The sequence below is a fragment of the Nothoprocta perdicaria genome, unplaced genomic scaffold (genome assembly GCF_003342845.1).
Source record: "Nothoprocta perdicaria isolate Ctin4 unplaced genomic scaffold, notPer1 scaffold_6, whole genome shotgun sequence".
Classification (NCBI taxonomy): domain Eukaryota; kingdom Metazoa; phylum Chordata; class Aves; order Tinamiformes; family Tinamidae; genus Nothoprocta; species Nothoprocta perdicaria.
This window is the reverse complement of record NW_020455865.1, coordinates 4792855-4817893: the sequence shown is the minus strand read 5'-3', so window position 1 is coordinate 4817893 and position 25039 is coordinate 4792855. Positions and strand designations below refer to the sequence as shown.

General features: G+C 55.5%; 1 protein-coding gene across 8 annotated transcripts; it reads right to left on the bottom strand.

The window, feature by feature from the left end:
• Window positions 1-634: 634 nt before the first annotated feature.
• Window positions 635-24694, bottom strand: SH3GLB2 (SH3 domain containing GRB2 like, endophilin B2). 8 transcript variants are annotated; one of them, XM_026049244.1, is made up of 13 exons: window positions 24592-24694; window positions 16835-16976; window positions 16375-16503; window positions 15059-15192; window positions 14811-14903; window positions 13197-13208; window positions 11225-11287; window positions 6851-6874; window positions 4599-4688; window positions 3969-4069; window positions 3506-3520; window positions 2508-2769; window positions 635-2015 (listed from the first exon to the last, which is right to left on the bottom strand). In XM_026049244.1, the coding sequence occupies exons 1-13, from the start codon at window positions 24652-24654 to the stop codon at window positions 1908-1910; spliced, it is 1236 nt and encodes a 411-aa protein (XP_025905029.1). In that variant the 5' UTR covers window positions 24655-24694; the 3' UTR covers window positions 635-1907. The 8 variants fall into 8 exon arrangements, with proteins under 8 accessions (XP_025905029.1, XP_025905031.1, XP_025905032.1 ...); XM_026049246.1 differs by lacking the exon at window positions 3506-3520; XM_026049247.1 differs by lacking the exon at window positions 6851-6874.
• Between the last annotated feature and the right edge of the window lie 345 nt (window positions 24695-25039).

Below are 25039 nucleotides of genomic sequence, written 5' to 3'. Positions count from 1 at the left end.
CCCTTTGGCTTTTTGCTGCAGGAAGAGAGGGAGCTAATCTTGCATTATGGAGCATTTTAAGAGCTTCTCTTCCCAGGCCACCCGTCCATGCCTTRAGCTGAGTGCTAGGGACAAGTCTGAAAATTAAGTTTGCACCAGATCTAGTTTCCATAACAACAGAAAGGGCCGTTAAATCCAGAGCAGCAATTTCAGTCTCTCAGCACAGTCATAACACTGCTCTATTTTTGCTGCAGGTTAAGGAGGAGCTGTTGTGCCTTACAGTTCATCAATGTGTAGTGCACCCAAGACACAGAATTTGGGAAAGGACCTGAAAAACATTAGCAAGTTTAAGGCATGCGGAGTGTTTGAGCTGGGACTGGAATAATTAAGGAATTTGCTGGCTTTTATTCCACTTCCAAGCCTAGTCCCCCATACACCCCAGCTCCCCTGACCCTGCACCCCTTTCCCCTGCTAGTGCTGCTGTTCAGTGCAAGCTGCAGCCCCCAGTGCCCCCAGACACTGAAGCAGGAGSTCAGGCAGTTTGTTTATTGGCAAATAAGTGCAGAAAACCATGAGCCCTACATACACAGGTGCTCTGCGCCCTGTTACATTAGTGTGRTCACAATACCATGGGGGAAAAGTGCAAAAAGATCATTAAACAAGCAAAGGTRGTGTCTGACACACCGCGAGGAGGGCAGTGAACGGAGACCTTGGTGCAGGTGGGCGCTTCTCTCTTGAACCCAGCTCGAGATGGAAACTGGTGACGCAGCAGCTGGAGYCCTCAGGCCGAGCTCCGAGGCTGGTAACAGGATTAAAAGGCAAAAGCACCTCAGTGCTTCCCCCCTGCAGCTAAATCACCACAAACGCCAAGGGCAGCCGGGATGGTTGAGCGGGAAGGGGTCGGGAAAAGCAGGATTGTAGTTGCCTCTGTGTATGACCCAGGATGGCTTTTTGGTGGAGAGACAAGAGCAAGCGGGACTACCCCGTGCTGGACTGGGATGCACCAGGTCTGTTCACTGCTGAGATGGGAGGGGAAGGTATTAGTGAAATCAGTGATCTAGGGGGGCAAATAAAGTCAGGCTAAAACATAAGCCTGCACCAAACACACTGAAAGAAGAGCCTGGACAATTAACACAGGGAGCAAAGCTTGTAAAAAGGCTTGTAAACTCTTTGCAGTCCAAGAGCAGTTTCTCAGAGGAAATGCAAGCAAGATGCATGGTCCCTTTCACCGAGGTTTCATTCTGGACATACAGGCCCTATGTTTTTTTTGGTTGGTTTTCTCAATCACATCTCCTTCCAGCCTCCCAGCTCAGTTCTACCCTGAAGCCATCAGGCAGCACTAACAGGAGGGCTGGCTCTCAGAAAGCCCCGCGTTACTGTTCCCCCACAGGCAAGCAAGACAGTGCAGGTTAATGGGCTTTTAGCTCTTCAGCTTCCTTTCCTTAACAGTTAGAATATGCCAGTGGGCTTGTGGGGCACTTCCCTACTGGAATGCTTGAAGACTGGATTCGGGGAACTCTACTGCTGACGAATGAGGCTGGGAGGGGAGCCAGGCACTAACCAAGAGCAAACACAAGGGAAGTGCAACACGCTCCAGCAGCAGCCGCCGCGGGAAGCAGTTTGCTGGCCCTGGGGACACCACTGCAATAAACTAGACTAGGGCAGAGGGACGGAAACGGAGGAATCTCGCATGGCCAAGATGAACCTCAAAGCAGGCTGCACTGCTGGGTAGTGAATTCCATCCTAGTGCCATTTGTCCTTTCCCCAAACCCTCCCCTAACAGTTTTACCACTTTGCCACGCTTCCCRTATTAGCAATGGAGGGTCATCCCTGAAGACAGCAATGGTCTCTGATGAAGAAATCCGTGTTAGAAGTGCCAGGAGATGAGGGGTGCATTCTGCTTGGACATTCTTCTTCCTGGAGACATTTTAACTTAACAGTTCCAAGTAAGTGACAGGAACTTTTCCTTTCTGGTTCCCTCTTTCACCTATGAGCCAGTCTGGGTCCATGCCCGGCAGGCTGTACACAGTGATCATCTGGGGAGAGAAGACAGTGTTAGACAGGACCAAGAGAGTCAGTGAGATGGGTTCTAAAAGAGTAAGTTAATTCCTATAGTTCATTCAGCAGGCCCTTTGCCTGCAGCCTCCCTGGAGCTACTTTGAGCCACTCCAGAAGATCTACAGGAGTCTGTCCAGTGATGTTCTCACTGCCTTTCCATTCCCTGAGGTGGCCCAAGGTGGTCCCTTGATATAGGGATGGCTTAATGGTACTACAGGACCCCTTCTGGGAAGGGAAATTGAGTCTAGTCACCCTAAGAGCTTGGAAGCTGCTGAATTGCCTTTGTTCTCGGTATGATTAGATCAGGCCTCTAGCCTGCAGCTCATCCCATTTCACTTGCATATAAGCTACTTAAGTCTGAGAGTCCTCAAGAAGAAACTAGATACTGAGCAGAGTGTTTTGCTAGCTGGATAGAGCTGGGCTCCAGAAGAAATAAATATGCTATTAAAAGAGAAAAAAAYGCTACGAACCTCATCTGCAAGGAGTGCCAGTTCACTGCTGTCAGCTGCTTCGTAGTCATAAAGGACCCTGGCCTTGCGTGTGCCACTGGCAGGGGGTTTGACTTCGTTGGGGTTCAGCACTCCCTCCGCCACCGCGTTAGGCACCCCGCCAAGCGTGGGCACAACGGGGATGGTAGGCACAGCGGGGACGGCGGCGGCAGCAACGGCTGCAGGAGAGGTAGCAGCGGYGGGAGATGCAGCTTCGGCGTTGCCGACGAACGTGCCTGAAAATCTTAGCCAGGGCAGAGAAGGAAGGGGAGAGAGAAAGGTTCAGTAATGGAGTGTGAGGGGACCCGACGAGAGCTACGCTGCAGGGGAGGGAATGCTCAGGAGTCAGTAGCTGCTGGTTAAAGCAGGTCCCTGCTGCCTGTCACACGGGGAAGGGCCTTAGTTCTCTCGGCTTGACACTATTTTTTGCTTTATTTTCCTTCAGTATCCTGAAGGCATCTTGCAGCTGCTGAGTTGCCTAGTCAGGCCCCGCTAGGAGCACAGGTAGATGTGGAGCAGAGGTGCTGYGGTGCCTCTGGAGCTGGCCAGAGGACACTCCACGCTCGAGGACACGGGGCCAGCGGTGGCGTTGGGAAGGGTCCTGCTACTGCTGGCCCTGCAGCTCTCTTACCAGCTCCCTTGTGTGTCCCGGCTCTGCTCTCGTGGGCTCTGTCTCATCTGTTTAGCCTGGCGGTTCCTCAGGACAGGGACCAGCACTGCCTGCTAAGCTGGATGTGGTGCTGGGAGGCTCCTAGGCTTCGTGGGCTCTTTAAGTAGGGTGGTGACAGTGTCACACAGTGGCAGGTCTTGCTTATTTGTAGGGTCCCTTCCCTGGACTAGTGGAGTGCAGCTGCACTGGTCTCTGTAGAGAGTCCTCCCAGAGCAGCCCCTGCACCGTGTCCTCAAGAGCTGCTGGCCCCTGCGAGGGGGCTCCGAGGAGAAGAGCTCTTAGGGACTGCTCTGTGTCACATCTTACTTACATTTCTCCTTTGGAACTGCAGGCATGGAAAGGAAAGCAAGAGGAGTAGTGAGTGATCACATCGAGGTAATGGGTACGACTGGGTCATGTTGATGTAACTGGGCAGCAGAGAGAACAGCTCTACCYGCCCGCGAGACGCGCAGCCCGCGCGCAGCATCCGCTGCTGCCGCCACTGATCGCCCAGACTTGTTGCTTGGCAGCAGGAATTTGTTTCCCAGCTGATTTAATTTAGAGGWAAAATGATCTGACCGTCTCGCCTTCACATGTTTAAATGAATACATCAAAACCAGATGAATCCTGCAGCTCTAAAAGCAACAGTGAAAGGATTGGTCCCCATTCCCTAAGCTCAGGAGCTCTCAGCAGAGCTTGGATGGGGCTTTCCAAGGCATGGGGATAGGTCTGAACTAATGGAGGTRGATGAGAGAACCAACCCTTGGGGAAGTAAGAGCGCTGCCTTRTCTCACCTGCCCAGTTGCTTCTGCAGGTCCAACATGTACTGGTAACACTGAGCATAGTAGTTGGTCTGAGACTCCACAAACTCATGGAGACAGCGAAGGTGATTCACCTGGAAGCAAAGGGGCTGTTAGCTGCTGTGCGAGTCGGGAAGCATCAGGATCATCCTGCTGTAGCCACTATCTCCCCCAGAGGAAGCAGGCCTACGCAGGCCAGTATTCAGTATTCAAATACATTAACTATTTATTACTTAATGTAGACAAGCCAACATTAAGAACGTTGGCTTGAACACGTTCGCTTGTCCAGTCTGGGGATGCTGTGCAGGCCCAGGGTAACCTGAGCCAGGAGGCTTCTCCTGGTGCTCTGGTAGCATTGGTGGGGCTAGTCCACAGCTCTGGTGAGGGAAGAACAAGGTTCTTCCATCTCGGAGAAGCTGGGAGGGCTGCAGAACCGCTGGCATTGCAGCCGCCCTGCTTGTGCATGCCCCTAGGCTTTCTTTGAGCTATCCAGAGCATATGAGAAGGCTGCAGTGCGAGTTTAGAAGCAATTCTACCTCCGCTCCCAGGTCTCCCCTTCCTCTTGGCGTCCTTCTAGAAGGGCAGCGGCCGCGGCGCGTGCGCCCGGCCCCGCGGGACACTCACGTGGGTGCTGTTGATGCCCTCCAGCAGCAGCCGCGTCACCTCGGCCTGCCGGTCGAACTCGGTCTGCGTGAGCCGCAGCTCGTGCTCGGCCTGCAAGAGACGCAGGGGCTCGGGGCGCGAGCAACACCTCCCTCCCAGCAACACCTCCCTCCCCTGCGCCCCGACCCCCCTTTTTGGCACCGAGGCGAGTGTATGGTTGGCTCAGGAGGGTCCACATGCGCCTGTGATACTGAGCAAGAGCCACAAGACACCCTGGGCTGGGATCCCGAGGCTCTCCGGCTGTTTTGCAGCTCCAAGGGCCCGCATGTGATTGCTGCTGTTCATGGAATGGCAGCTGGAGAGAGATGCATCAAGCTGAGAAGCTCCTTGCGCAACCACAGCATGAAGATGAGGAGGCTCTGTCATTGCCGAGGAAGGTGGAAGCCGGGCCCATGGCACCCCTGACCCGGCACTGGCTGCTGTAGGAACCCCCATGGGTTCTGCTGCCGGAGCTGTCCTCTCCAGAGACACCATTAGGGACAATGTTCCAGAGCGGGACAGCGGGYGCAGGCAGCATGTGTGTGTGTCTGCTGCTGCAGGGCACTGCTGTGCAGCTCCTGCAACACCTCTCTATGCCTGTACACTAGAAAATGCCACAGTTTCCCTAAGTTTCTCTCCAAAATTTGCACTTTTGACATTTTTTTTCAATTCAGAGCACAACAGAGCTGAACGGCCCATCCCAAGGCCAATCTAAAGCTCCCTCCGTGCTCACGGGCGTTAAACAGCGATTGCTGAAAGGCAGCTATGAAGCAGACRTGAGGAATTCAAAGCAAGACGGACGCGTGGGACCCTCTCTACGAAGTCCACACAACATCTCTCCCTTAGCAGCAGCACCAGAGCACCCCAGTGGAGCCTGGCAAAGAGAACAGCACCCACGTAAGGTCGGAGGCTCCCRTGCCCGCTCTCCTGCTGCCCAGGGACAGGGTGGCCAACAGGTTCCCGAGCGAGGGAACCCTGGAGGAGCCGCGAGTCTTCTCGGCCGGACAAGCCTGAGGAGCTGCTGGGGGCCCTCGCGCCTCCTCTCCTCTTACTGCAACAAAGAAATGCTTTCACTGCCTCCTCGTCATATTTTATCTATTTTAAGCTACAACTGGTCTATTTTTCCTGCATCCTCTGTGTGGAAGGGATTATTTCAGGGAGTGGAGACCTCAGCACAATGTCTTATTAAGCACAGAGAGGGGTTTGTCCGCGCTGCAGTGAGCAGGGACCTCTGTAGCAGCAGAGCTATTTGTGACGGGCAGACCCAGCTCCTTTCTCCACCGCCTGGGTCTGACCCCTGCCTCTCTCTGCGAGTTASAGGATGCTCCTTCCCATAAGGACAGCACCCACGGGTGGCCGGGGAGGTCCCTCCCAGGGAAGTCTGGTGGTGCCACCCCGAAGCAGAGCCTTCTGCACCCCTACAGCTGACCCCCAGCAGCCCACTGTTAGAGGGAAGGGTCCGACGCGCGGGGCGAGCCGGCCCCAGCACAGCCAGTCCGCTTGCAGGCAGCGTTAGGGGGAGGCACTGCCAGGCGGCCATGCAGAGCATGCAGGGCTGTGCACGCGCCTTGCGCTGCGGGCTGCGCCTGCCCAGGGTCTCCGGGCTCGGAAAGGCAGCAGGGTCCCCGGCGCCAGGGCGGGGGTCCCAGGCCCACCACGGCCTCCAGGCTGCAGCCCTTCCTCCATCTCCGTGGAGGGAGATGCCGCTGCCCGCGGGGACTCCGGGAGCGCAGAAGGGCCGTGGCAYGGGATGGAGCCGCTCGGAGGGGCAAGTGCCGCTCACCCCGAGCCGGCAGCCAACCTCCCTGCGGCCCGGGGCGCTGCCACCCGCAGCGCGGGCTGTTCGTGGAGACCCCTCGCCCTCCGCGCGGGGCCTTCACGCAGAGCCCTGGCGAGGGCAGCGCGGGGCACAGGCAGCGCCTGGGCYGCGGGAGCGGGGCTGAAGCGCATGGCAGCGCATCCGTCCTGCCGCCGCGGCGCCGGCGGCTCCATCACGTCCACCCTCCTTTGCATCCGGCCTCCATCGCGCCCGGGCAGCCTCCCACCACAGAGCCCGGCGGCCCCGCGCGGCTCCCAGGATCAGAGATCCCCCTTGGAGTTAAGTGGCGGGGCCGACAACAGCCGGATCCCACTGATCCCATGGATCCCACGGATCCTGCGCCTGCCTGCGCGCACGCAGGGAGGCTAGCAGCCCCCCGGCCAGCTCCCAGCACCGCTCTCAGCCAGGTACTTACTTTTTCCACCTCGTCGCTCCAAAGCTGTGGGGGGCCACGGAGCAACAGGAAAGGAGGTCAGTGTTGGAGACGTGGAGAAGCTCTCAGCGGTAACAGCGACGGGCACGGGGTGCTCGGGAACAGGCCGGCCCTTCACCCAGCAGCAGCCGCCAGCCCGGTGCTCCCTCACCTCGACCCTGCAGCCCTGAGCTCGGCTTTGCGGTGGGAGAACAAGCCTGTGTGCCCAGCTCTGCCCCCTGCCATTCAGCAGCCTCCGGGAAGAGGAGGATTGAGAGGCAGGGGGCACGGGCTGCCCCCGGAGGTGGGTGTTGAAGGGCAGCCCCTCTCAGGAGCCTGGGGAGCGGCAGAGGGGCTGCCCGGGGGCACAGGRAGGTGCTCCCAGCCTGGCAGATGCCCCCGCAGCCCGGGCAGAGCCCAGCGGTGCTCGGCCACCGCTCCAGAGCTTGGCTTTTTGGAGCTGCCCAGCGAGCATGTCCAGCTACAGGATCATGAAGGACGCACCTAGATACGGCCTTTGAGCCGGACAAAATGTCTTCACTTCTCCCCTGCTTCCTGCCCTAAATGCTTCCTCCCAGCCCCGTCCATGGAGGCAGCGACGTTCGCCCCGCACCCGGGCACGGGCAGCTGCTCCTCGGATGGGGCCACCCCTGTGGGAATCTTCTAGGCTCCTTGGGCATCACTCCCAGGAGACGGTTTGGGGAACAGCACAGCTGTCAGCTGCTCGCTGGGATCTGGCCCCAGGACACGAAGCGATCGACAACAAAACATCACGCACAGCGACGGGGAAGGGAGAGCGGAGGMAGGAAAACACATTGATCTTTCCCAGAGGGTCCTCGGCCTGGCCTTGTGTCAACAGACAACTCATCTCTGCTCCCCAAAAGAGGAAATCCCTATGGATAAACCGGGAGTGCACGGACCTGCTGACTGCGCCCCACATCAAGGGGGCAGGGGGAGATGGCCTCCCTAGGGCCGTCACCTGCACCCTCAGGTGTCACTCTGTCACCTCGGCAGGCCGAAGACGTTCACCACRTCTTTCACAGAGCGGGGCTTGCGCTGCGGACGCCCGGGAGCTGCTTCCCGCCCTGTGTGTGCCAGCCCGAGGCTGCAGGAGCACCAGGCAGCGCCGCAGCTCCGCGGCCACCCGCGGCTCTCCCACCTCCGTGCTGCTCCCCAGGGAGAAAGGCGCTGCAGCCCCAACCATCCTGACTAACAACCCCCACCAGGCCTCATGGATGACGTGTCCATGGGAGAACACGTCTCGTTTGGGCCCGGATCTCCCTGCCCGGCCTTGTGGAGGCTCCATGAGCAACAACAGGCCGCAGCTGAGGCCATGGCAGCCTCAGGTGCAGAAGCAGCTTCCCCAGGGAATATAAGGAGCATCTGCAGGTGCTGCCAGTTTGGCTGGAGCAGTAGGTGGTTGTGTTGGACCTCAGCAGCCTCAGTGCGTGTCCTGGCTCCTCTCCCTTGCCCCGTGGCTCGGTTCCTGAGGTATGTGGCTTCTTTGGCACCGCTTACTCAACCATGGGGCATCACTGTGGCCGGGTCTTGCCTGGTCTAGCTGCCCTGGGGCAGGTCTAAGGTAGCTTTGCACTGAAGCTGGGTATTTTCTAACTTGCAGAGGGGTGTTGGGTTATTGCAAGTAAGCAGTTGGCTTAAATAAGGTCTGGATGATTTTAGCTGTATTTAGGGGTGCAACGGCCTTCCCCCTAAGGCCCTTCCTACAGAGGACTAAGGGGAAGATCCTCACAGGTAGCTGAGAAGCAGGTCCCAGCCTGAACTGCTGTCCTAGAGCAAGGGGGACAGTGGTCTTATGCCAAAACTGCACTGTGGGCTTATTTTAAATAAATTTTAGAATAAATAGAAAGAAACTATTTCCACCTGGCTAAAGGTCTTCCTACTCAAGCTCTGCAGATAGTGCTTAGGCTACTTTGGACTCATCTAATTCTTGAAGTACCAATCAAATTTTTATCTAGGTTTCTTCTTCTTCTGTTGGTCTTCCTGAAACGCTCCCTGACTCGATCCTCACCCCTAGATTAAGGCCCTGTGACCCTCGTTGGAGGCCCTTCAGAAAGCTCTGAAACAGAACAGGGCCATGACCTACCTTTTTTTCTTATTTGGTTTTTTTCCCTCCCTCTACCCTGTTTTCTTCCACACYAGGCCTCATCTTAAGCCAGAGGACCCTCTTTCAAGTACTCAATATGCTTTCCTTGGCATCATTCCTAGGGATGCAGAGCATGGCAAGGGGCAGGGGCTGAGGGAAAGGAACACGTAGGCATCTGCAGCCCACGTRTTCCCTCTCAGCCGGCAACAGAAGGTCAGTGTGGGAGAGAGGAGACACGGCTCCCCAGCCTCCGGCTCGCACACAGCAGGGCTGGGACAAGGCCCCTCCTTGACTCCAGGCGTCTCCACTTTCAGGCCTTCACATTACAGGAGACAAAAGTAAAGCCTTGTTATCCACCTCTCCAAAAAGCAAGATAAGCTTAGAATCGAGATCCAAGTTCACCTGGCCCTGCCTGGTGTTTAGAGGGGCCAGGAAACAGCTGACCCGTTTGCTCCCCTGCAAGAGAAAATTGTTACCTGGCCTTAAGCAATCCCTCCCTGCAGAAGGGAAGAGAGCCCCAAAGCAGGGTCAGCAGCACCCGCTGCTCTACAACCTCAGGGTGCCCTGGCAGCCAAGCAGCACGGGGGACTCTGGCCTGCAAGAGAAGCAGAGCGACAGCATGAGGAGCTCCTGCCCTGCTGCAGTGCCCGGCCCTTGGGATGAGTGCTGGGATTAGAGAGCGTGTTGCAAAGCGGTCCTGCCAGCACAGAGCTGGGGAGCAGTCTGTTTTGCACTGGCTGGAGAGAGAAATTCAGTATCAGGCTCCTGATAAAGGTACTGCAACCAGTAAGTGATCAAGGTCAGTGCTGGCTTCTTACCTAGGACACTGCTTGGAGTCTGCTGACCCTGATCAGTGTTGCTGTTAGAGCTTCCCTTGCAGGGATCTAAAGACTGGGCAGAGATGTACCAGAGCGGACACCTGTGGGCTTAAAAAAACCCATTTCCTATGTCATGTTGCTGTATTCAGCACCTGCTCCCTAGAATCTCTCTATAACACAGTAGACAAGCTTGCAGTTATRTGGCCACTAGACATTTAGGTGGCCACTAGACATACAAAAGCTCAAGCGAGCGCTTGCACACTCTGCAAGGTGCTGCACGTTACTAACAGTTGTTTTCAAGTCTCTTTTAGAAGGACTCAAGGGATCAGCAGGTTACACAGCTCTAATTGGAGCCATTCAGAGGCAAGGAGAGCCTGGCTGCTCTCCCCTCTTTCTCCTCAAGCTTAGCTTTAGTCCRTTACTGCAATACCTCTTCTGTCTTTGGAACAAGCATCTTTCCAGCAGGGAAAGCAGAGAAACAGGGYGATTAACTGCTCTACTGGAAGAGGTGGAGACTGAGCAACTGCTGCAGCATCCCCAGGAACAGCTTCTTTCTAAGGAGCCTTTTTAACCAGCCAGTCACCTGTAGTGAGCTCTTATTATTTCTTGTGTGTGTGCAAAGCTACATCTGATCCCAGTATCATTCTCCAARGAGGTCAGGACAGATCCCCCTGGGAACTAACACTGATGCTACCGGCCCAGACTTGCCTTTCTGCGCAYGGGATGTTGCCCATCAACCAAAGCCAACCAGCTACCATGAGCGTCGGGGTTGTCCTCGGGCGGGTCTGCAGATTCCCCTCCCCAGCCCCTCTGCCCCATGGTGGTTCTCTCAGAAGGCATCAGTGTTGTTCTGAGTGCTCTTTAGGAAGCGAGATGATCAGTTTTCAACATTTTAACGAGAAATGTGACATTGCCGTGCTCATGGCTTCCCATTGCACACAGAGTTAACTGCTTGACCACAAGTCCACCTGACTGGAGAGACAATAGACCTCTCCTTGCAGAAYAGACAAGTCTATATAATCATCCTGCTGGATTATTGGTGCCGTGGGTGGCAGGGACTCCCTCTGCCTTTTCCTTGATGGCTCTCCAAGGCCTCCAAGCACTGGCACCGCTCAGGGCAGTCGCACATATGATGTTACCAGTGGAATGGCTGGACCTGCTCTGAGAGACCTGGCAGATTGCCTTCCAATTGCTCCGTGAGCAATAAACCCCAGSTCCATTCCCCCTGGAAAGGGGGAAGGAGGTGGGACACCAACTGGAAAGGCGACCAAAGCGCCCAGCCCTGACACCCCGTGCTGGGTGGCTCTGCATCCTTGAGGCCACGTTGGAGGAGTCCTGGGCAGCCCATGTCCCATTAAAATGTTGAAAACAGCGCAGCGCTAGGTGCGAGCTGAAGTGGGGCGAAGAGAGGGGCAGGAGGAGGCCGGAGAGGCAGCGTCTGGGAGGTGATCTTACCGCTGACGCGCTGGCGGAGAGAATGTAATTACGAGGTCTAGTCTCCTGAAAGTCAGGCACGGCCTGGGGGGGGAATAGAGTTTCATGTACAAGTCATGCAGAAGAGCTCATGGGGGTCAGTTGGGCAAGAGATGGAGGAAGGAGCCACTGTTTTCCTGCCTGTGTTGGGAGTTTAGCCTGATTTCCTTGGGGCTGCGGGAGGGAAGTCTCCAAGCAGGCTGGGCAGAGATGCATGGAAGCTCCCCTGGGGGGATGCAAGGGCAGGGGGACTGGCTCATGCAGATCAGTTCCACCCAATACATCAATGGATGTTTCTCCTGTTAGAAGCTCTGCCTGTACTTAGAGCTATTTGCTCCAGCTGTGGGCAGGCCCAGTGGAGACCTGTCCTGAATGTGTCTCCCCTTCCCTTGCAGCCAGCAGGCTGCTCGTCTCATGCTGGCTCTGCTGAGTGGAGAGGACCTTCCTTCCCCCTGCTTCCCACCACCTCCTAAAAGCATCCCTATGCAGGGCCTTGTTAGCATGTTTGCCCACATCAGAGCAGGCTTTCCATAGTGCCTCTGAAAGGCAGAAAATAGGCAAAAGGGAGACACTGACACAGCTCTTTTAAAAGCTCTTGTCAAGCCTCTGGGCACATCTCTACCACCCTCTCCTCAGTGGAACCTCTGCCCCGGGGCAGGAAGGCTGAAACACTCTAGTTATTTTTTTTTTCCYTGCTGGGAACAAAAATGATCCAGTSTGCTGCCACAAGCAGTGTGGGTTTGCTAACCATGGCAGAACATGATCTTATTCAGCTAAACTCAGCTTAGGCTTCCTTCTGGGACAGCATTTGGCCTCCGTGTCACCTGAAGTGACAGTCCAACCCATGAGCTTGTACCAGGACTCTCATCTGTGCAGTGGATCCCAGTGTGGCCCCGCTCAGCTTCTGCTCTGCAGTTTGCTGGGGCRCAAGGCGAGCACCCAACACAGCCCTAACCCCAGCTGGAGCTCTACGATCCTCTCGGGGCCCCACATCTCCTCTCCCTGGTTAATCTCTGGGCAGCTTACCCAGATCTGCTTAAATGAACTGACCTGATTTGCTGGGAGCTGCAGCAGCCCCGAGCAGCCTGCTGCAATGAGTGACCAGTGTGTGCAAAAGCAGAGTGTCCCAACAAGATGAGATCTCCCCCACCTAGGGGCTTGGGGGAAGGAATGTGGAGGAGTGATTCCTATTAAAATCRGGCCTGAGTATAGGGCTAAAAATACATCAAAGATATTTGAGGCCCTTACAAGGACTAGGCTTGATTCCTCCCCATGAGGAGAGGGGATGTTTCACAGGAAGAGCTTTTTTCTTTGTTTTTAAATATCAGGAGCAACTTGGAAACCTCTCCTCCCATTCCCCAGTCTCCAGGAGTCCCCAAACAGTCATAGCACATGGGATGCAGGAGACAAGCTGCCCCTTCACTCCTCTACATGGTGAAGTTGTATTTGCAAGCAGTGGTCAAATGGACCCTCCTCCTCCTCCCCCTGCTTTCACTGTCGTGATGGAGAAAAAGAGCAGAGCCCTSGAGCTTGGGGGACAGGAGAGCACCACAACCAGCACAACCTGCCCGTCATTGTCTCTGGAGCTGCCTCCCCTCCGGGAGAGGGGCTCGCTCCCCCAGCTCCTCCTGCCTGCAGCTGGAGGAGCCTGTGCAGGTCTGCACATGAGATCCTGCCCTCCTTGAGCACTGCTTGCAAGCAGTCATGATGGCACCCAGGACGTGCTCCAGAGGGGCTGCAGGCAGCTGGATACTCTCRTCTTTCCAGGGCATTTTTCCCAGATACCTATAGCCCTGACCACATCCCATACATGATCCAGGGCCAGCTCCTACAGGAAAAGGGAGGTAGGAAGCTTTTTTTTTTTTTTCTCTCCTCTTTTTGCTTAAAATGGGGCAAGAGACAATGAGAGGTGGTAAAGAAAGATCACAKCACTGTTAGCGCAGTCAATACTCACATCTCCCTCACACTGAGCAAATTACAGAGAAACAAAACAAAAAGGTTAGTAAACAAAACAGCATTAACAGGAAGGACAAAGCACAAAGTCCGAGGGAAATGCATAAGCCCCAAACAGCAGCTCACGGGTCTGGGCAGCAGCCCAGGTGAGGGCAGGTGGTGACGCAGCAGCTGTGGGGACACGTTTGCACCACACAGGGGACAAGCAGCGAGAGACCAGTGAGCTGGGAGAGATGCRGCGCTTTGGGCCTGCCTGGTTGGAGAGGAATGTGACTGAGGATCCAGGCACGCTCCAGGGAGGACAGTGGTCTCCTCGTGCGTCCCCATGCCCAGGGCAGCAGGTCGGCCCTCCGTGCTGGGAGCTGCCACTCATGCCTTGTCTTCCGAGGGCCGGGGGGCAGCTCTGGGGCTGGGGGTGCTGCCTTTAGGCTGCTCTGGGGAAGTGCTGAGTGTCCCCAAGAGCAGCTGAGGTTGTTCTTGAGGGGTGGCCTCTCTTCAGGAAAGGTGGGACAAGGGGATGGCTGCACTGCTGGGTCACAGCTCAGCTCGGGTGACACTGAAAGCCTCAGGTTGCCCTGTTGTTGCTCAGCTACAGGGAAGCTCCTCGCCCAAGATCAGGCCTTTCCGCTGCATCTGGGATTGCTCCGTGTAGGGAGCAAGGCAAGGAGGGAAGGGGTCAATGAAGGAAGCACAGATGTCTGAATTCCTAGTCTGATTTAAGCCTAAGATAAAGTAATGGGCAGTATTTCCCTTTGAGTTTGGGGGCCCTCCCCTTCAGGAGGGAAACTGGGGACTTCAGGAATTACCCTCACTGGATCTGGGAGACCTGGCTGCTCAGAGGAGGCTTTTTCTTTTGTATTTTTCTCTTCTGCTTTTGATTACCCACGGCCTCGCTCGGGGTTTTTGCACAGAGGCGTGAGTGCTGTTAGCCGGTTGGACCTGCTGAGGGAGGCTGCCGAGCTCAGCACGACTTCCCCACGTTGGTTAGGGCTGGGGAGAAGGGAAGGCCCCAAGGAACCAGCCATCCAGGCAGCTGCGAGGCCAGAGGCCCAAGGAGATGGCTAGAAAAGGGGCTCCCGCCGGGACTCCCAGGCAGGTATCCCAGGAGGGGCCTGACAGGGATTCCTGCTTGTTTTGATTGCAGTGTTTGCTAGTTGAGTTTCCTAGGCTAGAGRCAGAGCTTGGCAAGTCCTTGTGCCCACAGGACAGCAATCTGCTTCAGCAAGGCCTTCCAGGGAGGCCCCCAGGGAGGTTTAAACAAGTCCTCAGAAGAGGAAGGCTTTTAGATACCAGCACAAGGCAGCCAGGAGCCACTGTCAGAAGGCAGGAGCTTGTCAAGTGAGAGTGTCCAGACTCTGGCAGCTCAGAATGAACTTGCTGAAACAACTACCCGATGGGAGGACATCTGAGGAACWGGCACAAGGCTCCTGCAAGCAGTTCCCTTATACCCCAGGCTGATTCTTCCTCCAGCCTTGCAGGACCCCCAACCCGTGCCTGCCAGAGTCAGGATTYAGTCGTGCAACCTGACTGTGTTGCTGAGAACTCGTTGCATTGCTCATATGAGCCAAAACCCAGGGCTTAGAAGGACAGAGAGAGGGATAAGGGTAGAAATTACCGCTGCTTTTGCCTCGGCAGCCTTGGCTTTCTTCAGCCTGGCTTTGCAGGCGTCCAGATCCAGGCGGCGGTTCTGCAGGATCCTCCGCTCTTTCTGAAAGGGACAGAAGAGGGGATTAGAACAGGTTGCTCAGCAGCTGTTGGGGAGGGAAGGGACAAAGTATCATCTAAAATTTGCTGTTTCCCTTTGCACCCACCCTCTGTGTGCGTGGTGACCTGCTGAGCTCCCTTTGTCGCTCCTGTACTTACAGAAATAGTTCTCCAGTCGCCCTCTAGGAAGTTGCGCAGCGGGGTGAGGAAGTTGAGGGAGGCACAGTGGATGAAGTCCCGTTCTGCCGCACCTAAGAGCCTCTGGGTCTCTCCAACCTTTATCAAGGTCTTCCCTGCAACGAYGGGAACTTTCAGCTCCAGGAAAAGCCAGTGCTGGCTTCAGCCAACTCCCCCAGGGTTAATAGGCCCCAGTTTTGTGGGACAAAAGGTGCAATTTGCCATGCCTGAGCAAGACGACCATGCCTCTATCCTGTTAGCTTCACAGTCCTATCTACCATCTGCCTTTAACCACTCCCAGTGCAGCTTTGATCTGATCTGTCTGTTGAGGCACTTATTCTACTGCCGTTCTTTTGCTACGACACCTGCCATGAACACAAAAYAGCCCAGGGACCTAGGCAGCATGAACTTTGTGCCCCGAATGTGTGGGGCTGGAGCAGAGGCACAGAAAAGAGCAGCAAACTAAAAACCATCAGAGTAGGAAAAGAGAAGAGTGTTCATTAGAATCCAGCTGAAGCGGGGTTGGCTACAGAGGCAGTTACAGCAGTCCTGCCTGCAACAGGACTCTCTATTGAGCAATTATTGATTTCAGAGAGCAGTGACACACAGCAAAGGAGGGACAAGGGCAGCTGGAATTTAAGGCAGTGTTTCTGTGTGGGTCTATTGCTTAAAGAAGCCCCCAAGGGAAGGGGAAATTTAGGTTTGAGAGGAAGAAAAATGCTCTGTATGGTYGGAAAGGGGACTGTTGAGGCCTATTGTCAAGCAACAGCAATCACAGCTCTACTTTTCTAGTCTCTAACTGCTGGAGAGAAATTTCCCCTYTCCTCTTGCAGGACACACTTAAAGGATAGTGTTGTTCCTGTTTTCTCAGCAGAACTAGAAACCCCTTTAAACAGTCAAGCCGGACAAGCCATCCAGTTTAACTCCCTGTTCATGCTAATTTAGAGAGCCATGGACATAGCAAAAGTGTTGCTGCACCTTGGCCCATTAGCTGATGTGAATCAGCATCCATTTCTCCTCTGGCCTGCTAGACTCGAGGACTATTTTAGGGCCTGGGAGCCTGCACAGATGATGCTTTGCTGCGGAGCAAGATTATCTTCCTGTCAAGGAGCCCATTTGCTGCTATACTGGAGCCCTTCCTCTGGCATCAGCTCTGACACTACTGAGGTAGGTGGCTGTGTGAGGCAAGGCAGGCTGCTCACTTGCAGGAGCCAAACTGCAAAAATGTTGACCCAAAATGTAGTAGCAGAAGCCTCTTGGGAAGAGAGAACCCGTAGGGCTGTATCAGGCTGACTTACCGTAAGGTGTCCCTGGTCCAAAGTCGTTAGCTGCCTCTGTCATGTACTGTGCCAGCAGCTCCCCGTTGGTGACGCGGGAAGGCACCTTCCGGTCAAGCTTTTCATACAGGAATTCTTCTACTCTGGCACCTGGGAAGAGGAGGCAGCTGCTGTTACAGGCTGGAGGACAGCCCTGCAAGTGGCATTTATGGTGTCCCACCTCGTGTAGGCTCCCAGTGTTCCCGGGAATGCAAGCCCCAGCACGGGGAGAAGGTGTCCCCTCCTCAGGAACACGGCCAGGCTCTCCTGTAGCTGCTCATCTCAGCTAAGTGAGGAGGAAGGACAGGCCCTGTCCTTCCCAGTTCCAACCCCCACAGCCTCAATGGAACAGGGCTCTCTGCCAGAGGACACCCTTTAAACCCTGTTTAAACTGCAACGGGGACGCTGCGTCCTTCAAGAACTCGGAAGGACCTGGGCTTACTAGGGTTTGGCTGTAGCAGAACCTCTGTCTGACGCAGGATCTTCTCCGTCCAGTTCTTGGTGCAGTCTGCTCTGGCCATAAGGTTCTCAAAGTGGGCATCTAGTTCGGTCTTCTCAGCTTGGCCCAGCTTTTCTTCTGTAAACTGCAGGAAGGAGATGGTCGTTAGAAGGTTGGTTCTACTACAGCAAAGTTAGTGTGCTGTAAAGCTCAGAGAAAGTGAGGCYTTCCTTATGCATCTCTCTTAAAGTGGAGCTAAAAAAGCTTTCAAGGTATCATTCTTTGTTTCTAGGCAATTTTATTGGTTTTTTTCTCTCTAAAAGTGGAGCAAGCACTAAGCTGAAGCGGAGTCGAGGTTTGAGATGTGCTCCACCATGAGCAGCCCTTTATGAGGAAGCGGTTTGGTACAAAAATACTCCAGTTTCAATCATGTGCACATTAAACCAGACTGATTCTCAGCTCATGCAGGAGAGCAAAAACCCTTCAGGTGAGGCAAGGTGCCAACACCAACTCCTGCCAAGCAACTGCAAAGGGACCCAAAAGGGACCCAACCTGCAAAGGGACCCTACCTKCAAACCCAAAGGGACCCAAAATTCTGCTATCAACTCCCAAGTCGGGCTTTTTTCCTGGCTTATCAGACAACTACACATGCTCCTGTTTCACTGCAGGGCTCAAGTGCCATCTGACAGGCGCTGCATGAAGAGAGGCCAAGTGCTGCCTCCCAGCCCATCTCCTGCCTTGCTGGCAGTGAGCGGCCAGCTGAGCACGTGGGGTGTAAGGAGGCTTAAACTCAGGATTTAAAGTAGAAACAAAGTAGAAACGTGCCACTAAGTGACATTTTTTTTTCAACTCTTGCTCTAGGCCATGTGTTGGTTGGGCAGGCTCTGTACGCCCAGGGTAGGGAGGGAAATGCTGGTGTCCGGCTTTGCTCAGCATCCAGAATCACCCTGGCAGACTCTCCCCTTCCCCCTGTGATCCCTGTAAGTTTAAAATTAGCTGCAAGGAGAAGCAGGTTGTGCAGGTCTGTGTTTTCACACTGGGCAATGACATGTGAGATGCAAGATGGAGCGGTGGCAGATGGTGAGGGGCACCCCCCTGTTGCTTCTCTGGGAGATTTGTGACAAAAGTCTATTTCCCCCCCAAAAATTTAACTTTTTCCTCCTAACTTGGCCAGCTTTATTGCATTTTTTAAGCAGAAGTTCAGTGTAGTATTGTTAGCAGACCTGTAATGGTGACAAGCACAGAAACGACCAGCGTAGGCCTCCTGTGATGGAACCTAAGCTGCCGAGTCAACCTCAGAGCAGAGGTCCCCTGAGATCCACGCAGTGTGGAGAAGGATAATTTGGTCACAAAATATATGCAAAAACAAAAGCCCTGCAGTTATCTCATGGCTTGGGAGAGGTCTGGCTGTGTATGGAGGAGCCCCTGACTCCTGATGGACGTTGGTGTCTGGCTGGGCTGCACCTTGCTGGTGCCAGTGTCTTGCTGGGCTGCACCGGGAAGGCCTCTCTGGATGTTTTCTCACTCGGGATCCTGCAGACCTTGCTGTTCTCCCGGTCCTTGCTGCTGATCTCTGGTGTTGCTGCTCGGTTAGCAGACCGTGGCACAGCACAATACCTGGCACGGGCAGATGCCCGGAGCTTCCAGCCTCCTAAGAAACATTCAGTTCCAGCACAGCCCCAGGCTGAGCTTCAGGCTCTACCTCTTCTCCCCTGGTTCAGCTCTAGGTGAACTGGGCAGCCCTTTCCATGGGGTCTTGGCCTGGTGCCCACTGTCCCTCCCAAGAGACTTTCTGTCCAGCTCCCTTCCTGCGCTCCCTGGCCGYGCTCGCGTGCGGAGCAACGCGGAGAACAGGGCGAGATAAAGTGGGTGCCCAGGTGGAGGGCACGATGCCCTCCCGGAGTCCTCTTACCCTGTGTAAACATTACTAGATGTCCGAGATAGGGCAGCGCCGCGGGGCTGTTTGCACAGCACCCTGCTTGGGCAGGGCGGTGCTACCCTGGGGATTACTCTGTGGGATTTGCCGGAGGCGGACACGGAATCACAAGGGCATTTCCACTCCTGCTCCCAGCCTGGTGGGGACAGGAGCTGCAGAGCCTCGCGCAGCTGTGGGTTGTTAGCTAAAACCAGCATCAAATGATGCCAGAAGCAAATCCTAGATAAGAGAGCAGGGTAGGACCTGTTTCCTAAGGCTGACCTGCAAGGGGCTCAACCATGGGCTGTGCGGGAGCTGCTGCCAAAGCTCCTCTCCCTCCTCTCCCAGCCGCCGGGGGCCGGTTTTGACTCAGCCAGGCTGGGCTGAGTCACAGCCACGCAGCAAATGGGGCCTTCCCAGGTACCTGGCCCCAATACTTGGGTCTGTTTACGAGCTTTTTTTTTTAACAAGCTGAGACTCTTTGATGCAAATGCACAAGTCTCCCTTGCTCCCCTGTAAGGCAGCTCTGAGGTCTCACSTCCAAGTCGGGCTCTTTCCCGCAGCTCAGACATCCTGCCCAGGCAYGTGCCCTGGGTTCCTGCTCACCGGGGTTTATTGGGCTTTGCTGCAGAGTCTGTTCCCTGCTGAAACCCTCCAGCAGCTCCGTGCTGCTCTAGTTGGGGTCCTTGATCACTACAGCCCTCGGGCTCCTTGCTGCAGTCACCAAATATCCCCTTGCTGTTTTCCATGACCTTCTCCTCCTTCCAGCGCACGGAGAGCCTGGGTCACCCCCGGCACCTGCCCGGGGAGCAGCCGCCCGGCGTCGCTCGCCTCTTATCTCAGAGGAGCCGCTGAAGCCGCCTGTGTCGCAAGGAGGCCGAGGACGTCACCGATGGTCACTGCGAGCCACCAAGGGAGGATGGGCAGCAATTTGAGCCCCAGCCTACGGATGTAAAAGGTCAGGCCAGAAAACAGTCCCTTATTCAGGCGGAGGCAGAAAACAGGGCGCGGAGGGGACGAAGTGGGCGCGGGAGGCCGCATGGGGCACGAGGCTGCAGCTCTGCTTCCAAGCAGGTCCCTGGGCAGTGAGGGGAAGCTCCATCTGTGCTGCGAGGCTCCCACCTGGGCGCTGTCTCACCGTGCAATTCCCACGTGGACTGGAGCATTTATCATGAGYGGGACGTATGACTGGGGCAGGGAAGCACGACGTCTTCCAGGAGCAGCTTGCAGGAAGCTCAGACCAAGCACAGGGACTGAGGGAGATCACAGAACCGTATCAGCTTACCCTGTAAGCTGCTGCTTTCTGATGTCGGCTATCCGTAGGGGTATAGTTCAAGCAGCAACAGGTCTCAGCTGCTGGTGCCTTCTTACATGGCTGCCTAAGTGTCCCTGATGAACACGATGCTGGAAGAACAGCAGTTCATGAAGGCTGGTTACTTAAGCCCCCCAAGCAAAGTGCCCTCCCCTCACTTACAGGATTTCTGTTTCTAATAATCGGATTTTCTACCACTTCCAGAAATGTAATTCCATTTTTCCTTCTCGCTGTCAGGCTTTGATTTGATAGYGGGGTTGAAGATTTGATAGAGGGGTTGAGAGCTGCAGATGAACAAACTGATCTTCAAGCTTTCCGTGTAGAAAGAGACAGACTAAAAATATTTAATCATCTCGCTGCTTCTAYACTAGAAGCATTGCTGACTTGTGCAGCTCCAAATATTTCAGATGCCTTCATATTGAAGCCTTATTTCACTTATGGGTTTGGTTCTGCTGCAACAGGACTTGACATTTTGCCTGGTTTCTAGAGCTGATGGTTGGGGCAATAATCCAGCCCTGATCCAACGCCAGGACCTGCATCCTGGGATCACAGGCCAAATASTGGTGCTTAGAGGCTCCCTCCGTGCCCTCCTGCAGGAAACATCCCTGCAGCTGGATTGGCTGAGCACTAGTCCAGTTTTTGTGCAGGGAACGGAGGATTAATAATGATTAATAATGCAGGGCGGCCTTTTGTGCAGCGCGACGCTCGTGCTCCGGGAAGGAGAGCTCCGCTGCCTGCCAGGGCATCAATAATTCAKCCAAAGGTTGGGTTTCCTCCGGGAGGCTCGGCCAGCCCGCCGCATCACTGGATCCATTAGCGGGGCTGTGCGGATGAGCAGGATGATAGAGCAGGAGAGCAGTACTGGGAAGGAGGATTGCAAAAGCAAGCGGACCGTGCTGGACGCTGCACTTGGGGCAGCTGCCTGGGGTCACCTGGGGGGACTTCTTTCCCCCCAGGAGTTGGGGGAGACACTGCGGGGATGCCAGGAGGGGCAGCAAGGGGGACAGGCCCCCTCTGCTCCACAGCTAGAACATCAAAGAGCCTCTGCCTGCAGCCCTAGTGACTCAGGCCACCAAGGCTAGGCTTTAAAAACAGCACATGCCTTTTTTTTTTTTTTTTTTTGCTAGAACAATCAGCATCTTTTTACATTTTCCATGTAAAATGGAGGGAAATAATCTCAGTGTTTCTGGTGACCTGTGTGAGCATCATGTCCGTTTTGCACAGGTTAGACCTGTAGAGATGCACTGCATGGAGCTGGGAGCTGCATCTCCCCTCCTGCATGCACAAAGGGAGCACTACAGGGTGGCTCCAGCTCCTTGCAGAGAACCTGGTGGGAGAGTTCAGGCCCTTTTCAAGGACTCCAACTGGACAACCCTTATCAGACATCGTTAAGGGCAGTGGTGTTTCCCCCTTAATCCGCAAGGCTTGAACCAGACCTAGGAGTCTTAAATCAGGAACTGGGTTTCCTGCATCTGCCTGTAACTTTGGGCCAGTGGATTTTCTGAAGCTTGAACAGCTTTGTAGTGCCCAGGTTATTGTAAGAATTGCTCTTTGGGTGGTCAGGGGCATGAAAGGGTCTGTTTGGGCAAGCGTGCAAGCTCACGCTGTGCAGCAGCACATGAGAAACGCTGCTGTAGCCACGCAGCATCTGAAAACCTACTTGAACTTCAGCTGCTCTGGACCGAGTAYGGGGCTGATTCAGGCATTTGGTCACCTGGAGCCAGGAAAGGCAGGACGTGAGCCAAGCAAAACTGTGTTAGAGGACACAWGGAAGTCATCAGCAGCACAGGAGCAAGGCATTCAGCAGAGAAACTGCCCTGTGCTCATATGTTCCCCCATGCATGTTCTGGCCTGCACCTCTTGTCTTCACTTCCCTTTAATTGCACTCTGTTTTATTTTGCATTTTGAAGTGCCAGATCCAAACCATTAACTCCTGTAAGTTCATGACAGCAGAGCTTAAAAATCTATTTTATTCCCTGAGTTCAGGAAGATGGGGATGTTAGTCCTTGCATTGAGGAGCTGCAGGAGGGAGCAAGTCAGACTGTAGCTGCCAGCAGTAATTGCATTAGCAGGAGGCTAAGCACCCAAAATCCATACTCATGCCTGGGCAGTTCCACCCAGCGCCAACTCCCATCAGCAGTGATGAGACACAGGCACCTTCCAGACGTCCCTGTCCCTTGCAGACATCCCTGGGAAGGGCTGGCATGTGGACTGGCTGGAGCACAGGCAGCCAGRGAGTCATCTTTGTGGCCAGAGAGGCCAGGGCTGGAGCCAGATTGGAGCTCTGACCGCAACAGTCTGGGCATCAGACCTGCTTACAGACCACTGGAAATCCAGCGTGCAGGTGGGAAAGCCTTAGTTTTATTCAAGGAAAGAAATTACCATTTGTTTGAAGTTCATCTGCAGGCCCCAGAGCAGTAGCTGCTGGGGTGGATGAGGTGTCCGTGYAGCTCATGYCTGGGTGGGAGGCAGTCACAGAGTGGCTGAGGTTGGAAGGGGCCTCTGGAGACCATCTAGTCCAGGCCCCTGCTCCAGCAGGGTCACCCYGAGCACAGGGCAGCATCCAGATGGGCTTGGAAAGTCTCCAGAGAAGGAGGCTCCACAATCCTACAGCAGCTCTTTTCCCCCTGCAGCTTCCCAAGCAGCTGCTCTCCCACTCCCAAGGCAGAGGAATGCATTGCCTGCATCTTCCCACTGCACTCCAGCCTCAAAACCTACCTGCTCTCCTAAAGGAGARGACAGGAGATGCCACAGCATCCAGACCCTGCCTTGCCAGGGAATCAGTGCAACCCTAGGCAGACAGTAGACGCTCATACAATTTTGGGGAGATACTGCACAGCTTTTGTCATCATCACTGTGTTCTGGTCAGGCTGCAGAAGGGTTTGGGCTCGTCTGCTTGAGCACAGCTCCTCCAAACTGCCCTTCTTGCCTAGGAGCCCTGCTACCTGAGCTGGCAAAGCCATTCAAGGGCAGCAAGGTGTTTTTACCACTAACCAGGCCAAGTCTAGGCCTAGGTCTAAGACCTCCCAGCTCGTCAGCCCGCGTGCGCATCAGGTTGTACGTGCCAGGGCTCCGGGAAGCCACCTCGGCCAGCCAGCGGCTGCTAATGCCACCTGCACAGCGCAGCTCGTTACAGCCAGGCCATTTATCTCCCACTCGCTGCAGTTCCAGTAAAAATCACTGTTAAATGCTTGGAGCTGAGGAAAGCATCCCCAGTGCYAGAGAAAAACAGAGCTTATTCCAGGTTTTCTAGCACTGTGGAAGATCTGTGCTAAGACAACTGCTAAAACCTAAATCCTCACTGCTGATAGCAAACCTCAAGTGTCACCTGTTCCTTGGTGCAGACAGGGCAATGCTCAACTGCCCCAGGGACACAACTCTACACCCAAATCCCATCATTTTCCCCAGCAATTGCATTTCAAGAGGTGGTTCTCTGCATCCACAATCCCCATCCTCCCAGTCTGCTGTAGTTATACAAACACCAGCACACACTCGAGTCCTAGGGCCCCTGTGCTGCTTTGTCTCAAGTAATTACTCCTGTAATTAATCACGTGGATCTTCATACGCGAGATGATAGGGAGTGGGTGTAGCAGGCTGCAGCCACTATTTTTAAGTGCCTCCCTGCTCTAGAATCGCTGCGTGCAGGCGCTGTTCCCATGCCCAGCTCCTTCCCACGCCTCCTAGGAGCCTGATAAACGGTTCTTAGCTTCAAGAGGGCTCCCAAACATTTGATTTCTCTGCAGCGTTTCTTCCTTTTCTCTGCTTACCAAGGTCGTTTGCATGAGAACAGCATCTCTGAGCTCTTCACCTGCTCCGCATCTCGCGCCTGTATTTAATACTTCTCTTCCCATAACACATGAGTCACCGGCACAGTAACAGGGGCTGATACCTGCTTACAGSAGGCCGCTTTCTCCAAGAGCCCAGGTTATTCCATTGCATGGGATGGAGCCGGCGCCGATCCGGACATTATTCACCCCGATATCARAGGGGGAAGGAGGCGCCCGGGAGCCACCAGCCGCATTTCCATCCTCAGGGAGGATCCCAACAAACTCCACAGCGGCCTCTCCTTCTCCGGCCGCTCCAAGGGCGGCTCCCRGACACGGCAGCAGGAGCGGAGGTGCCCGGCAGCCTGTGCCCACCTGGGGCTCCCTGGGCTTCATGGGGGTGCAGCTTCCCCTCCTGCCGTTAAATCCCGGTGCATTTTAACCCCGCCAGGCCCCAAAGCGGGGTTTCGCCAGGGCCTGTGCAGCTGCCAGCCCCCGGTCCCGGCAAATGCCCGGGCAGGGAACGGCGCCCGCTGGGCCTGGCCCCACAACACAGGCCATTACCCGAGGAGATGCTGGTGGAAAATCAGCTTTCAGGGACAACAACCATCACTTGGGCTGTTACCACCACACTGTCCTTCTCCTCCCCGCCAAAAAATAGAAAAAAAAGGGGAAAACCCCAAAAATCCATTTAGCCGAAGCCTCCCTGGGGCTGATTTCTGGGATTCTTTATTTCCCCCCGGGATGCCCCGGCCGCGCCGCCGCTCACCTGCACGGCGCGCGAGAAGAACACGCCCGCGTCCGACGCCAGCTTCTTCACGTTGAAGTCCATGGCGGGCGCCGCCGCTGCAGCCGCCCCCGCTCTGGCGGCGCCCGCCGCGCGCCGCGCCCTTTATAGCGCCCAGCGATGCGCTCCGCGCGCCGCCACGCTGCCTCTTAAAAGGGCCGCCGCTGCCCGCCTCGCCGCCGTGCCCCCCCGCGTGGCTGGCAGCGCTGCCTCAGCCGCGCGGGCGGCCTCCTGGCTTGGATGAAGGGCTGAAGCGCTGCGGGAGGAGGCGCGATGCGGTCGGCGCTCGCGGCGGGGCCGGGGAGCGGTTCAGCGCGCTGGGCCCGCCACGGGGSCCATGGCCGCTTTAAGCGGAGCCACCGCCTGGAGCGGAGCTGTCAAGTGCCGCCGAATGGGCACTCGCCCCGCCCCCCTCGCTGCTCAACCGCGC